This window comes from Stegodyphus dumicola, chromosome 3, assembly GCF_044657685.1.
Source record: "Stegodyphus dumicola isolate Sdum_Otavi_A_Nest chromosome 3, ASM4465768v1".
Taxonomy (NCBI): Eukaryota; Metazoa; Arthropoda; class Arachnida; order Araneae; family Eresidae; genus Stegodyphus; species Stegodyphus dumicola.
The window spans coordinates 184,549,890-184,563,075 of NC_140770.1; the positions used below are offsets into that span (position 1 = coordinate 184,549,890).

The 13,186-nt window shown below is 32.9% G+C and overlaps 1 protein-coding gene across 4 annotated transcripts in view; it reads left to right on the forward strand.

The window, feature by feature from the left end:
- The window catches only part of LOC118194674 (serine/threonine-protein kinase haspin homolog), a 239,099-nt gene that overhangs the window by 135,131 nt on the left and 90,782 nt on the right, over positions 1-13,186 (forward strand). For all 4 annotated transcript variants that reach the window (XM_085813698.1, XM_085813696.1, XM_085813697.1 and 1 more), the window contains one exon: positions 4,563-4,633. In XM_085813698.1, the coding sequence (XP_085669824.1) occupies positions 4,563-4,633 (71 nt within the window). The remainder of the gene's footprint in view (positions 1-4,562; positions 4,634-13,186) is intronic.

Genomic DNA, 13,186 nt, shown 5'->3' on the forward strand with positions numbered 1-13,186 from the left:
TGTGTGATGTAAAAATATAGAAATTTCAATCAGGTCAAGCATTGCATTTTTTTTTTTTTTTTTTTTTTTTTTTTTTTTTTTTTTTCAGTATAAAATATATGCTTTAACTTTCGTATTAAAATTAAATTTGCGATAAAATGTGACTTATTTTCCTAGTAATATACTTGACAATAGACAGGGGTCCAGGAAAAAGATCCTAATCATATGTCTATAGATGAATATAGTTTGTTTTTTAAGTTAAATATTTAGCATAGTAGCATGGGAAGAAAATTTTGTGCCCCTCCCCAAAAAAAGACTCATCAATAAATTTGAACATATTAACCTCCTTGGTCCAGCATGACGAACTTGTTTTTCGGAATCCCAGCCAGTGGGGATTCACAAATCCAAGGTCAAAGGCTACAGAGCAGAATCTCTTCCACAAGTCCAATTTCGAAACGAGGGAGGGGGAAGGTTATGTACTTTTTGGTATGTTAACAGTGCATATTTCTACAATGGTAAATTTTAATGATTGAGTATGATATATTAAAACACGAGTTTTAGAAAATCCTTAAATTTTTATTCAGTTTTTCTTTTAAATTCCATAAACATTCAATAATAATTTATGATTAGCATGATAATTATAAAGATGAAGAAATAGCAGAATTAAAAGTTTTTTTTTTAAATTTTATAATCAAATTATTTTAAACAACTTAATTTATAAATTATAAAACGCAAATTTCGGATTTTTCTGAAATAAAATGTATATGTATAAAACATAAGAATTTTTTTTGACTATGTAGCACTAGCACAATTAATTCAGATGCAAAGTTATAAAATATTCTCATTCTTAATGGTCCAACTAGAAAATAAAAGAGGGAATGTGTAAAATCGAGGATAATTAGAAACAATATACCTAAATTTTAATTCTGGAAAGCAAAGAAATAAGTTGTAAATCCAATTTGCGGAAAAGCCAAAAGTGACAATCTTTAAGAGAGTAAGCTAACTTTGCAATAGCCTAATGCCGAAGGAAAAGTATGCTCATTCTTGTTAAATTCCTCTGACGCCAGATGGCCCTGCCATCGTTACTGTTTACAAAAGAATAGCTTCAATGGCGAAGGAGAGTGAGTTTGGAAGCCTGAGTGTCTTCCACGAATGAGTAAAATAAAGATAATGAGATATTATAGTGTAGTTTAATTATAGTTAGTTTAATTAAGAGTTACAGTCCATTCTGAATTATCCGGACCAGTTTTCTTGAGCTGAGAGTACCGCCGCTCTTCCTCCAATAAAGATAAGAAAAACAAATAGGTGTAAATATTTGAAGAGCTGAAGAATATCATTCAACATCATAAACGAATAATTCCGCTTGCTGAGAACGTTTAAACTACAACGGGTAGTTTAACTCTTTTACTGCGATGTCGCCCGAAACGCCCCAGCATTCAGGCATTAACAGATCGCCAGAACGCCTGTGTACATTTTCTAAATGTTGCTTTTCCTTATCATGTTAGTGCATGGCTCATTGGTCTCGGGAATTGTGAGAAGCCAATTATGCTTTTGAAGCGACTGAAAGTAGCTCTGTTTTTGAATGCTCCTTCTCTCTCCTTTCTTTTGCTAACGTTTAGCTTTTGATACTCGCAGTTGCAATCCTGTCCTAAAAGAAAACTGCATAGAGTGGGTGAAACCTTACAAAGATACTCGAGGAAGAAGTAATCGCTTCACTTAAGGTAGGTTGTTGTTAAAAGTTGTGACGTTCTACTTGGTATGGGGAAAGGAAATCCACTCCAATAAAATTTCTCATATACGGGCGTTTTAGATATTTGAAGCAAGCAGATTTTGGCTTCTACCAATACAGAAGAGTTAAGCCAGGAATGAAGGAGAGAAATACAATGTCGACAGAACGCTTAGAAACAATGTCAAACGAAATGACTGCTGATATTCTAGCTAGGTACCTGCCTGGCTCGGTGTTCAGTATAAACGAGGATTAATGGAGATTATCTATCCTGACGCTATTTTTCTTTCAAACGTATTTAAATATGACTACTTCTAACTCCTGTATGCAAGATTCGTAACAAGAGGAATTATGGTGTCGCACAGCAAGCTGTTTCCTGTTACCACATTATGCTGAAAGAAATCGCAAGTTATCTTGCTCAAACCCAGGGAGAAATTGGACACACCATATTTATTATGAAAGAGAAGCAAAGATTTCTAAAAGATAACGCAAATAGAAATATCCTGGGATTACATGATGTAGAAAGGTAGAACATTTGACTTACGAATTGAACAGGGATACCCCAAAATTACTCGAAGTAGAATGTTAGAAGGAGAACAATTAAAGAATAAATGGGCCAGAAGAAAAGAATTTTTTTAGTGGCACAAGCAAAAAATCTGTAAGTTCTCTTGAAGAATGTTTATAGAAGAAGCAAAAGCAAGTCCAGAAAAGGAGAGAAGGACTTCTGTACTTGACATAAAATAAGAATGATAATGTTGATAATATCGTTGACGCTTTGACAAAACCACATATATGTAAAAGCATTGTTTTCAGAAGTATGGGTTTATATATATTAAAAATATACATATTAAAAAAATTAGTATTTTTACGTACTAATCTGTAGCGTGGCTTCTGTTATTTAACCAGTTATTATTATTTTCATCTTTATACCTTCTTTCCGTATTTCTCACAAGAATTCAAATTAGCTTTGAAAGTATTTAGTTTGGTTTATTTAATTATGGCAAAGCACACTAGAGCTATCTGCCTAAGGGGAGGGATGCCTTCGTGGAGGACTTTCTAAGGGAAACTGACTCGTATACACGTTACACATGGGCAAAACTACGAAAACGCCCATGCAGCCAGCCCGTTCGCGGGATTCGAACCTCGAACCGAACTACCAGTGTTCAGTGACTTTACCGCTCAGCCGCTGGTGGGCCCTGAAAGTATTTAAGCTGAGAGTTTTGAATCTTAAGGACAGAGAACGTTTCTGGCAATACCTTCGTGCTGTTCGAATTCCTCGGCAGCCCTATTTAAAAGTGATATTCTGGCTTTGTCACTTTTTTTACTAACCCACACTCTAAACTTACGCTGCTGTAAAAAACAAATGTGCCAACTTATAATTTATTATATTGAATGTATAATCATAGACTAACGTTAGCAGTGTCTGAATTTTGTCTGTTATTGCTTAAATTTGAATAGCCACGAGTAGTGATTTCATCTGTATCCCAAGACGTGCCTTTATGTTTAGTTTAGACCAAATGAAAAGGTTATTTAAAAATCATCTTCTGCATTTGTGTATTTGTACATCTGGAGGACTTAACTTTAGTTTCTAGATAAATAATGATCCTACGACTTTATTATAGTTGTCTTATAGAATCAATCAATCAATGTTTTTTAAAGCATTAACAATCTAGAAAATGCTTTTAACTGAACCCCCCCCCCCAAAATGCAGATTCGCGGTTTTTGCTTGTTGCTGATGATATCTTCATTTCTCTTCTCATTTTGATACATTCGATTCATTAAACAGTTAGTAATATTTAATTACATACAAACAGTAACCAGTAGATTGATTTTTAATTCTAAACTAATTAATAAACATTAGTTTTCCATTCTAGTGTCTAATTTGATTTGAACAAAATTAAATATAACGAAAATACTAATTTCACAAAACTGAAACTTATAATTTGTAACAATCTGACCTACATTTAAGAATGAAGTATATTTAAAATCATTATAAAATGCTAATTCTCAATTAGGTAACACATTTAAAGAAGTGGTAATTTAGCTAATCATCCTTTAGAGAAAAACGAAAATTATTAAATCAAAATTGAAATGTACGAATACCAGATTCTCAATTACAAGATTTGACAAAAAGTTAAACGGAGAAGTTTTGACATTTTAATCGCTTTCAATGTTAATTAAATGAAAAAATTAGCTTTTTATTAAAGGTCAAAGGGACTTGTTATCCAACGAGACGTCAATCAAATCCATAGGTGGTTATTGAATGTTACGTGGTATTTCATGTTTCATAATCACAAAAAGCAAATTTTTGTAGCCTACTATATTATATTGGCTTATAAATTTCGTCTTATTTTATTTGTATTTTGTTTTGCTTTACCGTATTTTCTTTCAGCTGACTTATAGCTAAATTAACCTCTCTTTTTATTTGTTGATATCTTAATTAAATATGAATTAATATTAAGTAGCCATTCTTACTCTGAAAGAAATTATAAATTCTTAAATTCACAAAAACTTGATGCAACTTAACTATTATACCGCTACAAAAGGAAAAGATAATTAACTTTTAGTTTTCATTTAAGAGAATTAAGCTTCCAAAGAATTATGTTTATAAATAATAAACGGATTGCTAGTGCAAAATTTAATTCCAAATGTTTGAATTACATGTTTTTAAGGAAAATCCTTTTATTCTTGTAAATCTCTCAATCTAAACACATTTATATTTGCTATGTTATTTCTCATTCTTTATATTTGATAATACACCTTCTTTGATCTCATCCGAATGATTTTGATCTACTAGTAACAATAATACTGAAATCATGATCTTGATTTTTATTCAGTATCTCTTATTTTCAACTAGATTTATATTCTGTAAGCCAACGATTTGTGACAATCGAGTCTGCATTTTGTGGAGATCCCTTGACGTCTAAGGTAAGAAAAAAATTATAGCTCTCAAATAAAAAAAAAAATGTTAAAAAATAAATCCTACTAATTTGATTTAAAATTTAACTTCATTTGATTAAAATTTAACTCATTTGATGTGAGATAAATATATTAATTTTTTCAGTTAATATTAAGCACCACATGGCGTTACACGTTTCTTTGCAATTGAAATATATTTTAAACGACATTTATTATGTGTGTGTGTTTTTCTTTTTTTTTTTTTTTTCGAATTTAAGATAAAGACATTGTACAGGATAAAAATAAATGAAAATGAAATTATGGTATATTTTGTACAGATTCTTAAATCGGCATGCTAAGTATAATTTTAGCATCATCCACAGCCAAATAATAAAGTTATTACTATCAAAATCTTTTCTGTCTTAAAGCAATTAATGCTGCGAAGAAAAATGTAACTGTGCGAAGAAATATTCTAGAGGGTTAGCTGTTATAATTAGCATCATTCATCAAGAACAAATCTTCATACATGACTAGCTCCAAAGCTTATGCAGCAGGTACGTCCGAGCCAGGCTGCGGAATTTAGAAGTCGTAGAGTTAGCACAGAGCGGGAAAAAGCCTATGGGCGGCATTGTTTTTATTGCAACCTAATAATCGGTGCCAGTGGTTTCCAAAATGTGGAGAATATCTTCACTATGAGCATTCACGATTTTGGGTCCGCTGAGTGAGTAGATAAGATTGCTGAACACTGGTAATTCGACTCGGATTTGAATACCAGAGAAAGGATTGGCTACACAGCCATTTTAATGATTTTTCTCCTGTGCATGTGAATTTGAGTTATAAAGTTCTCCTTACAGATATCTCTCCTCTTAGACAAATAGTTCGAATGTGTTTTGCTTTACCAACACACCCACACAAAATTCCGATTGATATGACCCACTAAAAATGTTGTAAAGAAGCAATGTTTGGCAAAAATAGGCTAAGGTACAGACACAGCTTAGCATTTAAAATTTATTAACGACCATAATTTGATTTGTATTATTATTGCTCCTGATAAAATTGCATTTACTTTTTGATCCCATATTTAATAGACACAAAAATTATGCATTTGAAATTTCTGACCATTTTTAAATGACATTAAACTTTTGTTTAGTTTCAAAAGATGTAGTAGACACTGCGAAATTTGTTTATAAGATATTCATGTGAAATTTTGTTCTTAAATTTAGTTTTCTTGTATGCTTCATACAAAAAAATGTTTGCCAATATATATATATATATATATATGATGAAACACTCTCACTTAATTTAGTTTTTGCTAACTAATAGTGGATTGGTTTCTTCCTCTTGAAAAGCCAATTAATCTCCGGTCAATGGCAATGGCTGCTTTTTTAGTAATTTAAATTTTATTTTTTAACTTTACTATTCAGAACTTTTACGGTTTTAAATACTATTTTATAGAGCTTATTAAAATATTTTTACTACAATAGAAATCTAAATACCTTTTATTTAAAATACTGAATTTATTTCAATAATTCATTGCATTAATTAAATTTATGTTCCTTGGAGACGATATGTAAAAAAAAAACTTTTCTAATAATAATAATATATATATTTCTAATAATAATAATATATATATTTGAAGCACATACTGTGAACAAGGAAAGTGCGTGAAATACTGGAATTTAAAAAAGGAAAGAAGAGAATTAATTATTCATAATGCGGTATAGATTCATTGTTCAACGCATTTAATATTGTTTTTCGGTTATAAATTTCTGATGGTATCGATTATCATAAAAAGGGATTGAGGGAAAAGCATTAGATAGGAACAAAAATAAGAAAATTTTGGGTGGAAAAATTAAATTTTTCCGATTTCCTTCTAAATAGTTGCCATCGTAGATTTTTAAAAATTCCTTCCTTTCACTATTTTTTTTCTTTTATCTATTTATTTTCTCTATTTATTTATTTGGAAACACACGATGTTTCTTCGCTTTCATTTGGAAAGACAAAAAAGTAAAATAAAAGAAACCGTGGCATTGAGACAGCCCTGACCTCATTCTGAATTTAAGTACGAAAGTAATATTTCATTTCAGTGAAAGAACTTCGGTCTTTCGAAAGTAACGGTCTTTCAACCTTTACTTTTCTTTACTACCTGTTTGATATCCTAATTCCTCTTTCCTCCTCAAGTTCAGTTTCTTTGGCTGAATACACTTTTCTTTTTTCCAAGCTTAAACTTTTTGGACAGTTTGTTCCATTCTTTGGCTTTAGTTTGAACTCTTCCGAAATGACAGGCTTTGCTAGGTTTTAAGGTTGGAAGAGGGGGATTTTCAAACAGATCGATATAATCATTTCTGATATTCATTTTATGAATATATTCTTTCCTTGTTAGTCTTACCCAAATTCAGCAGTTAGAGCTTGTATTGCGTGTATTGCTCATTATCTGAAATGAAAAGATATTCGATCGACTGGTGTCGTTAAAAAATGAGTAATATATTAGAAACATCATCATGGTAATTATAATAAGTAATATATTAGAAAAATCAATATAAATATAGTCATCATTTAGTGTCATTTAATTTTAATATTTCAGTTACACAATTAGAACTGCTTAAGAATGATAAAATATAAAATCACCTTCTTAAATATTTTATCTAAAACATTCTTAAAATATTTAGATGATAAAATTTTGAGGGATACACAGTTTAAATTTTTGAAATTGCTTTATTATTTTGTATCATCGTTTATTTTTACTTCCTTGTACAAAGTATTGTAATTGCGGAAAATTTCGGGTATCATATTTCAACGAAAATATCCATTTTAATCGCTCTCGAAACCATTTGAACGATGTTTTTGCATGACATCTGTATGTAAGGACAGAATAAAGGACTGCTTTTGCCATAAAGGATTGTAAAATGGATTTCGAAGAGATTTTGTTTTTCTTGAAGTCTGTACGTACGAACGTATGTATGTATCTAGCATAACTCAAGAACTAGTAGCCGTAGAACTTTTGTATATGGGATTACTATAACCTGTAGTTGTGCACCTCCCTTTTTCATTGCAATCGGCTGCACCAATTGTACATATTCCCGCTCTGTTACCTGGTTCAGTGAGCTTGGTTTTTTTTTTTTTTTTTTTATTCTTATATAATGGTAAACTGTACACATTTTGCTTTAGACGTCATTGAATTATGTGGTTTTTATGCCTTCAGTTAATCTGTATGCAATAGTTGTAGAATTATCAACAATTTAAAAGTTCAAGTGGCTAGTTAAGCCAAATGAACCGCTTTTTGTTTATAAACTTTTCAGTTTGGTGCACCGAAAAATCTGCTTTCTTGTCCACTGCCCGCAATGCTTGTTTTTGCGTAGAAACTTTAATTTTAAATCGTAAAAATTGTTTTCTTAACTGCTTTGACTGCATTTGATATTTTATGTTTTCCTGTATTTTACAATTTTTAATGACGATATTTTGAGTTTTTATGTATTTTTGATTTGCCGCGAAGTGAGAAATGAATTAATTGAATGAGAAATACATCTCTAATGAAATTCGAGGAAATAAGTTTAAATAAAAAGCAGTAAAAATGTGTATAATTTATAGGCCGTACAAGGAAGTCATGTAGTGTGCACATCAGATTGTTTTATTATTATTTTGTGTGACAATATATGTATGCATATATAGTCAACATTCATTATAAAACCACTCGCTATATCCAATATTCGAATGCAACGATCGAAAGAAAATGTGTCCAGCCAAGTGCTAATTAAATCGATTTTCGCCAACAACAACCATTCTAATTTTTTTTTACATCTTTTTACTGTAGGAAGCGAAGGATCATTATAACTAGATCAGATTAGTAAGAAAGTGATGTGATTAATTAAAGGATGGTTTTTAAAAATGAAATGAATCTCATACCGTAATTAGCATTATGACATGATCAGTTAAATATATGTAAGCAAATAATATTAGAATTAGTGTGGAATATTAGAATTCATCAGTTAAAATAAATGTGTTAAATATTTCGTAGACGCCGTACTGTTTCCTACTGTTACAAAATTTGATGTTTTCCTGCTTTTAACTACACCTCCAAGAAATAAATACTTAGCGCTCTATCCGCTCAACCAATCGAAATGAAATTTCAGTATTGTTATTTGAAGGTATGCACTTGAAATTGTGATGAATAAAAACAATAGAGCTCTCACAGTTACGGTTACAGTGAAAACATTTCGAAATTTTTGAAGAGCAACAGCCATTTTTTTCCTGCGCAAATTGATCAGCGCAGTGAAAAACCATAAATGGCCTTCAAACAATACACATATGATGAAAATTATCAGCGTAAAAATTTGCAAACCATAGCTTGGCCATCAAGATCAACGTATGGTAACAGACAAGTGACAACACAAGGGAGGAGGAAAAGTTTTCAATGTGCCCACTTTCGGCTATGATAGCGCATTGCATTTAGGAGACTTTTGACAATCATGACGAATGTAACATCGCAGGAAGAATCTGTATAACTTCAAGTTTTATGGCATCTTTCAATTCGGATAAATTTCGTTGATTTGATGTGTGCACCTTGAATTTCAGATAATCCCAGAACCAGAAATCCATCGAGTGAAGTCAAGGGATCGCAGCGGCTTCGAAACTGCAAACTTACGGGAGATGACTCTAACTGGAATGTTATATATGTTGAAAACGTGGAATTCCAACAAAGGTTTCATCCCTTTCCTCTTTTGTGCTGTCTACGGTCCTTTATAATGTTTTTTTTTTTTTTTTTTTTTTTTTTTTTGTAAATGTTTTATGCCGGTGATTTTATGATATGTGTATCGTTAGAACGCCATTTATGGTTTTTCAATGTGTTGATCAATTTGCGCAGGGAAAAGAAATGGCTGTTGCCGCTCGAAAATTTCGATATTTATTCACTGTAACCGTAACCATGGTTTTTAGATTTCCTCTCGACTAAAAATTTTCTTTTCCTCAGCTTACTTTATGCAAGACGGTAGTATACAATTCACATAAATATAAATAATAGCAAGTCTCGTGTTATATTAACGATGCGAATAATCGTCACAGATTATTAATTCTTAAATTTTCAAGTATTAAAAATTATGCATTAATTTAAAACTGCGCTAAATATAGGGTCTTTGACTTCCGAGAACTTTAGGTGTCACGTGCATGTAGAATTTGATATTCATGTGATAAATGTAAATATGGATTGGATTTCTTCATTAATGACAAAATATCCGAGGATTGTCTGCCCTGAGGGGAGGAATATCTTCGCAGAGGACATTTTAAGAAAAACTAGATTGTATTCGTATCGCACATGAGGAAACCTACAAAAACTCCACGGAGCCTGACCATCCATCCTGATATGAACCCATGTCGAACTGTTAAGGTTCATTGTTCGGCCTTTGCTGTAACTGATTTTAAGTGTCTGATAGTAACATCAGATCCTGCCCACGAATTTTATGAGGATTAAAAGGCAAGTGTTGCATCTGTCATTAGTTTGCGCATTTGACACTTTATAGATGACAGTGCGAATTCGCCTGCCCAGTCCCAGTTTCGAACGAGAATACTTCGGATGTCTGCTGTCGATCCCAGTGTTACTCACACTTCTTCCTTTCCACTAACTGCTCGAAAGAACCTTCCGCTCGACAATATGTAAAAACGCTCCCATGCATTACAAATACCCATACCATTTCCGGGATTCGGATTAGGGTTTCAAGGGTGTGGTATCCGGTTTCTTTCTACCGTGTCAATACTGTAGCTCACTGCTCGGCTATTGCTGAATGTATACAGGGTGATCTGAACATGTGGGTGAAACTTTAGAGAGTGATAGAAGGCAGCTACAGGAGCAATATTCATTATGGACTGCATGGTCGGAAAGCCGCTAGGTGGTTTTGTAAATGGTATGAAAGGGTTGGTCCTCGGCATTTTCTAAGGTGGATTGCCGAGAGGATGGCTGGTTATACGAAGCACGATGAACTGGTGGAGAAGGGCGATGAACTGATGGAGATGGTCCCATAGCTTGGCCATCAAGATCACTGGATCTCTGTTTGGACTTTTTCCTGTGGGGATCCATATGAAAAGCCTAATCTACGAGTGCCCCGTTGAAATCAATATGAATCTAGTCGCCAGGATCGCCCTTGTTGCCGGAGATTTTCGGGAAATGTCTAGTGTCTTCTCAAATGTGCGTCAGTTTCTATCCCGCAGCTGTGAAGCCTGCATTACAGCTGGCGGAAAGTCTTCTGAGCAATTTCTTTGAGTATGTACAGGAGTTACATTTTTGTCATTAAAATGTTTTCTGAAGTATCTCGTCTCATTCTTGCGTTAATTCTTTAAACGTAAGTACTTTATTTATTTTTAGAAACTGGAAAATATTTTTATACACTTAAAATAGGTAAATGTTCCTATTAAAGAATGTTGAATCTCATCTGACCAGGCAAAACTGATATTTTATCACTGTCACTTCATTTCGTAGCTTCGTTGCAGCTTAGTCGGCATGGAGAATTACGCAAAGAACAGCAACTTTATGAAAACTCAGAAATGAAAAAAAAAAAAAAAGGGGGGGGGATGGAGAAATTATACAGACTATCAGTCAGGAAGTTTAGTGCAATCTTTGGACGTAAAAGTGTGTTCATAATGAAACAACAGTTTGCAGAATGATAAAGAAATTTGAAAAGATAGGTTCGATAGCAGACATTAAATCGTTATCCTCAATCTATCCGCTGTGTTAATTAATTGTTGTTTAATTATCGCAAAGGATTCTAAGGTTATCTGCCAAAGTCGAGGGATGCCTCCTCCGTTGAGGACTTTCTAATGGCAACTAGCTCGTATACACGTTACTCATGAGGAAAACGCCTATGCAGCCAGCACCAGCTATGCTTCTTTAAGCGAAACCTGCGTTCTTATAAGAATACATAGTACTACTAACATTACAATAGCTGAGGATAATTGACCGAGGCAGATCTCTCTCCTGCTCCATTTCCTTTTAAATCCTTAGAGGCAAACCACATGAATGAGATCCAAGAGTAACGTCCGAGGAATGAAGAGAACCGCCATGTCGTACCGCGCTGTGTGAAATAAGCAGGATTCCACAAGACTGGCAATTGTGACAAGGAGCACACAGATATTCCCAAGTGTGTAAATTGTTCTGGCCCCCATGTAGCCTCGTATAGGGGATGTCCGAAGTTTCCCAAGTACAAGAAAAATCCCAAAACATCCACAATTTGGCCTGGCATTAGTTTCGCCCTAGGTCTCCAACCCAACTCCATTCAGAATACAGAAACTACCAGTAGTCAGGCGGCTGCTGCCGATCTCCAACCGGACAGAAGACACATAGGTCAGAATAATAGCCAAAACCAAAAATTGTACCATGAGTCCAATAATCCTACCCAGTCAAATATCTTTAAGTTATTACAAGTAATGAAAGAAGATGAAATTATGTTTGGCCACAACCTTAGGACAATTATCATAATCTACAAAAGCAAAATCCCAGAACTATGAAAATTCTACAACCTCCTAGATAAAATCAAAATCTTACATATTACATATATATAATCTTACATATATATATAATTATATATTTACATATATATATAATTATATATTTACATGTATATATAATTATATAATTTACATATTATCCTATCATATTAGAGGAGATACACCAAATCAACAAAAACTCACCCTAACTAGTTTATTGTCATCCACAACTCATCACTGAGATTTTGTTAGTTACCCCTTTGTTACCCACAGCTAATATAATTCTCTTCTTAGCTCTCCCTACTTCCCTGACCTTTCAACAAATCTGTTTAGAGCCTATTATTATTAATTAATGTTAAATAATACTTTATTTACGTTTTGCACACATATTTTATTCATTCTGGTTAACAGTGATAGGACTATTCTCTAGGGTATTTAACCCTCCAGGCGGCAAGGCCGTATATATGCGTTCGAAAATAATGGCTCTCATAGCGGCAAGGCAGCATATATGCGTCCAAATATTTTGGTCCTCATGGCGGCAAGGCAACATATATACGTAAACTTAAATTTTGGCACGAAACGGCAAAGCAGCATATATACGGCCTGTCTCAGAGTGCCCTCCCCTGTCTGCTCTTAAAGTAAACTGACAGGTGATAATTTTTCTCTGCGGGAGATAATTGAGGAGAGGAAACTATCTATTCGCTAGGGGGCAAATGGGTTTTATCGTTAGGTTTTGAATAACAGCTCGGAATAAATAGCTCGTTCAAAACTTCCAGCTGTTCTGTGCTTATACCAGCTATAGTAAACTTAAATGTTTATGTTCGTAAAGAGAATTTTCATTTTCCAGCCTAATTATTCTCCAAATTTTAGATGCAGTTTGGCAAAATGTAATTGGAATTAAAATTAAAATTGCAAGAAACTGCAATAATATTTTGAAATATGTGATTTCAATTATATTGCAATTGTAATTAGCTTCGCAATTACAATTAGAAAGTAAGTACTTTTTAAATGCAACAATAATGTATGTAATTGCATTTTAATTCTTAAGTCTTACAATTACAATGCAATGATAATCACAAACATTATAATTATATAATCTAATTACAATTACAA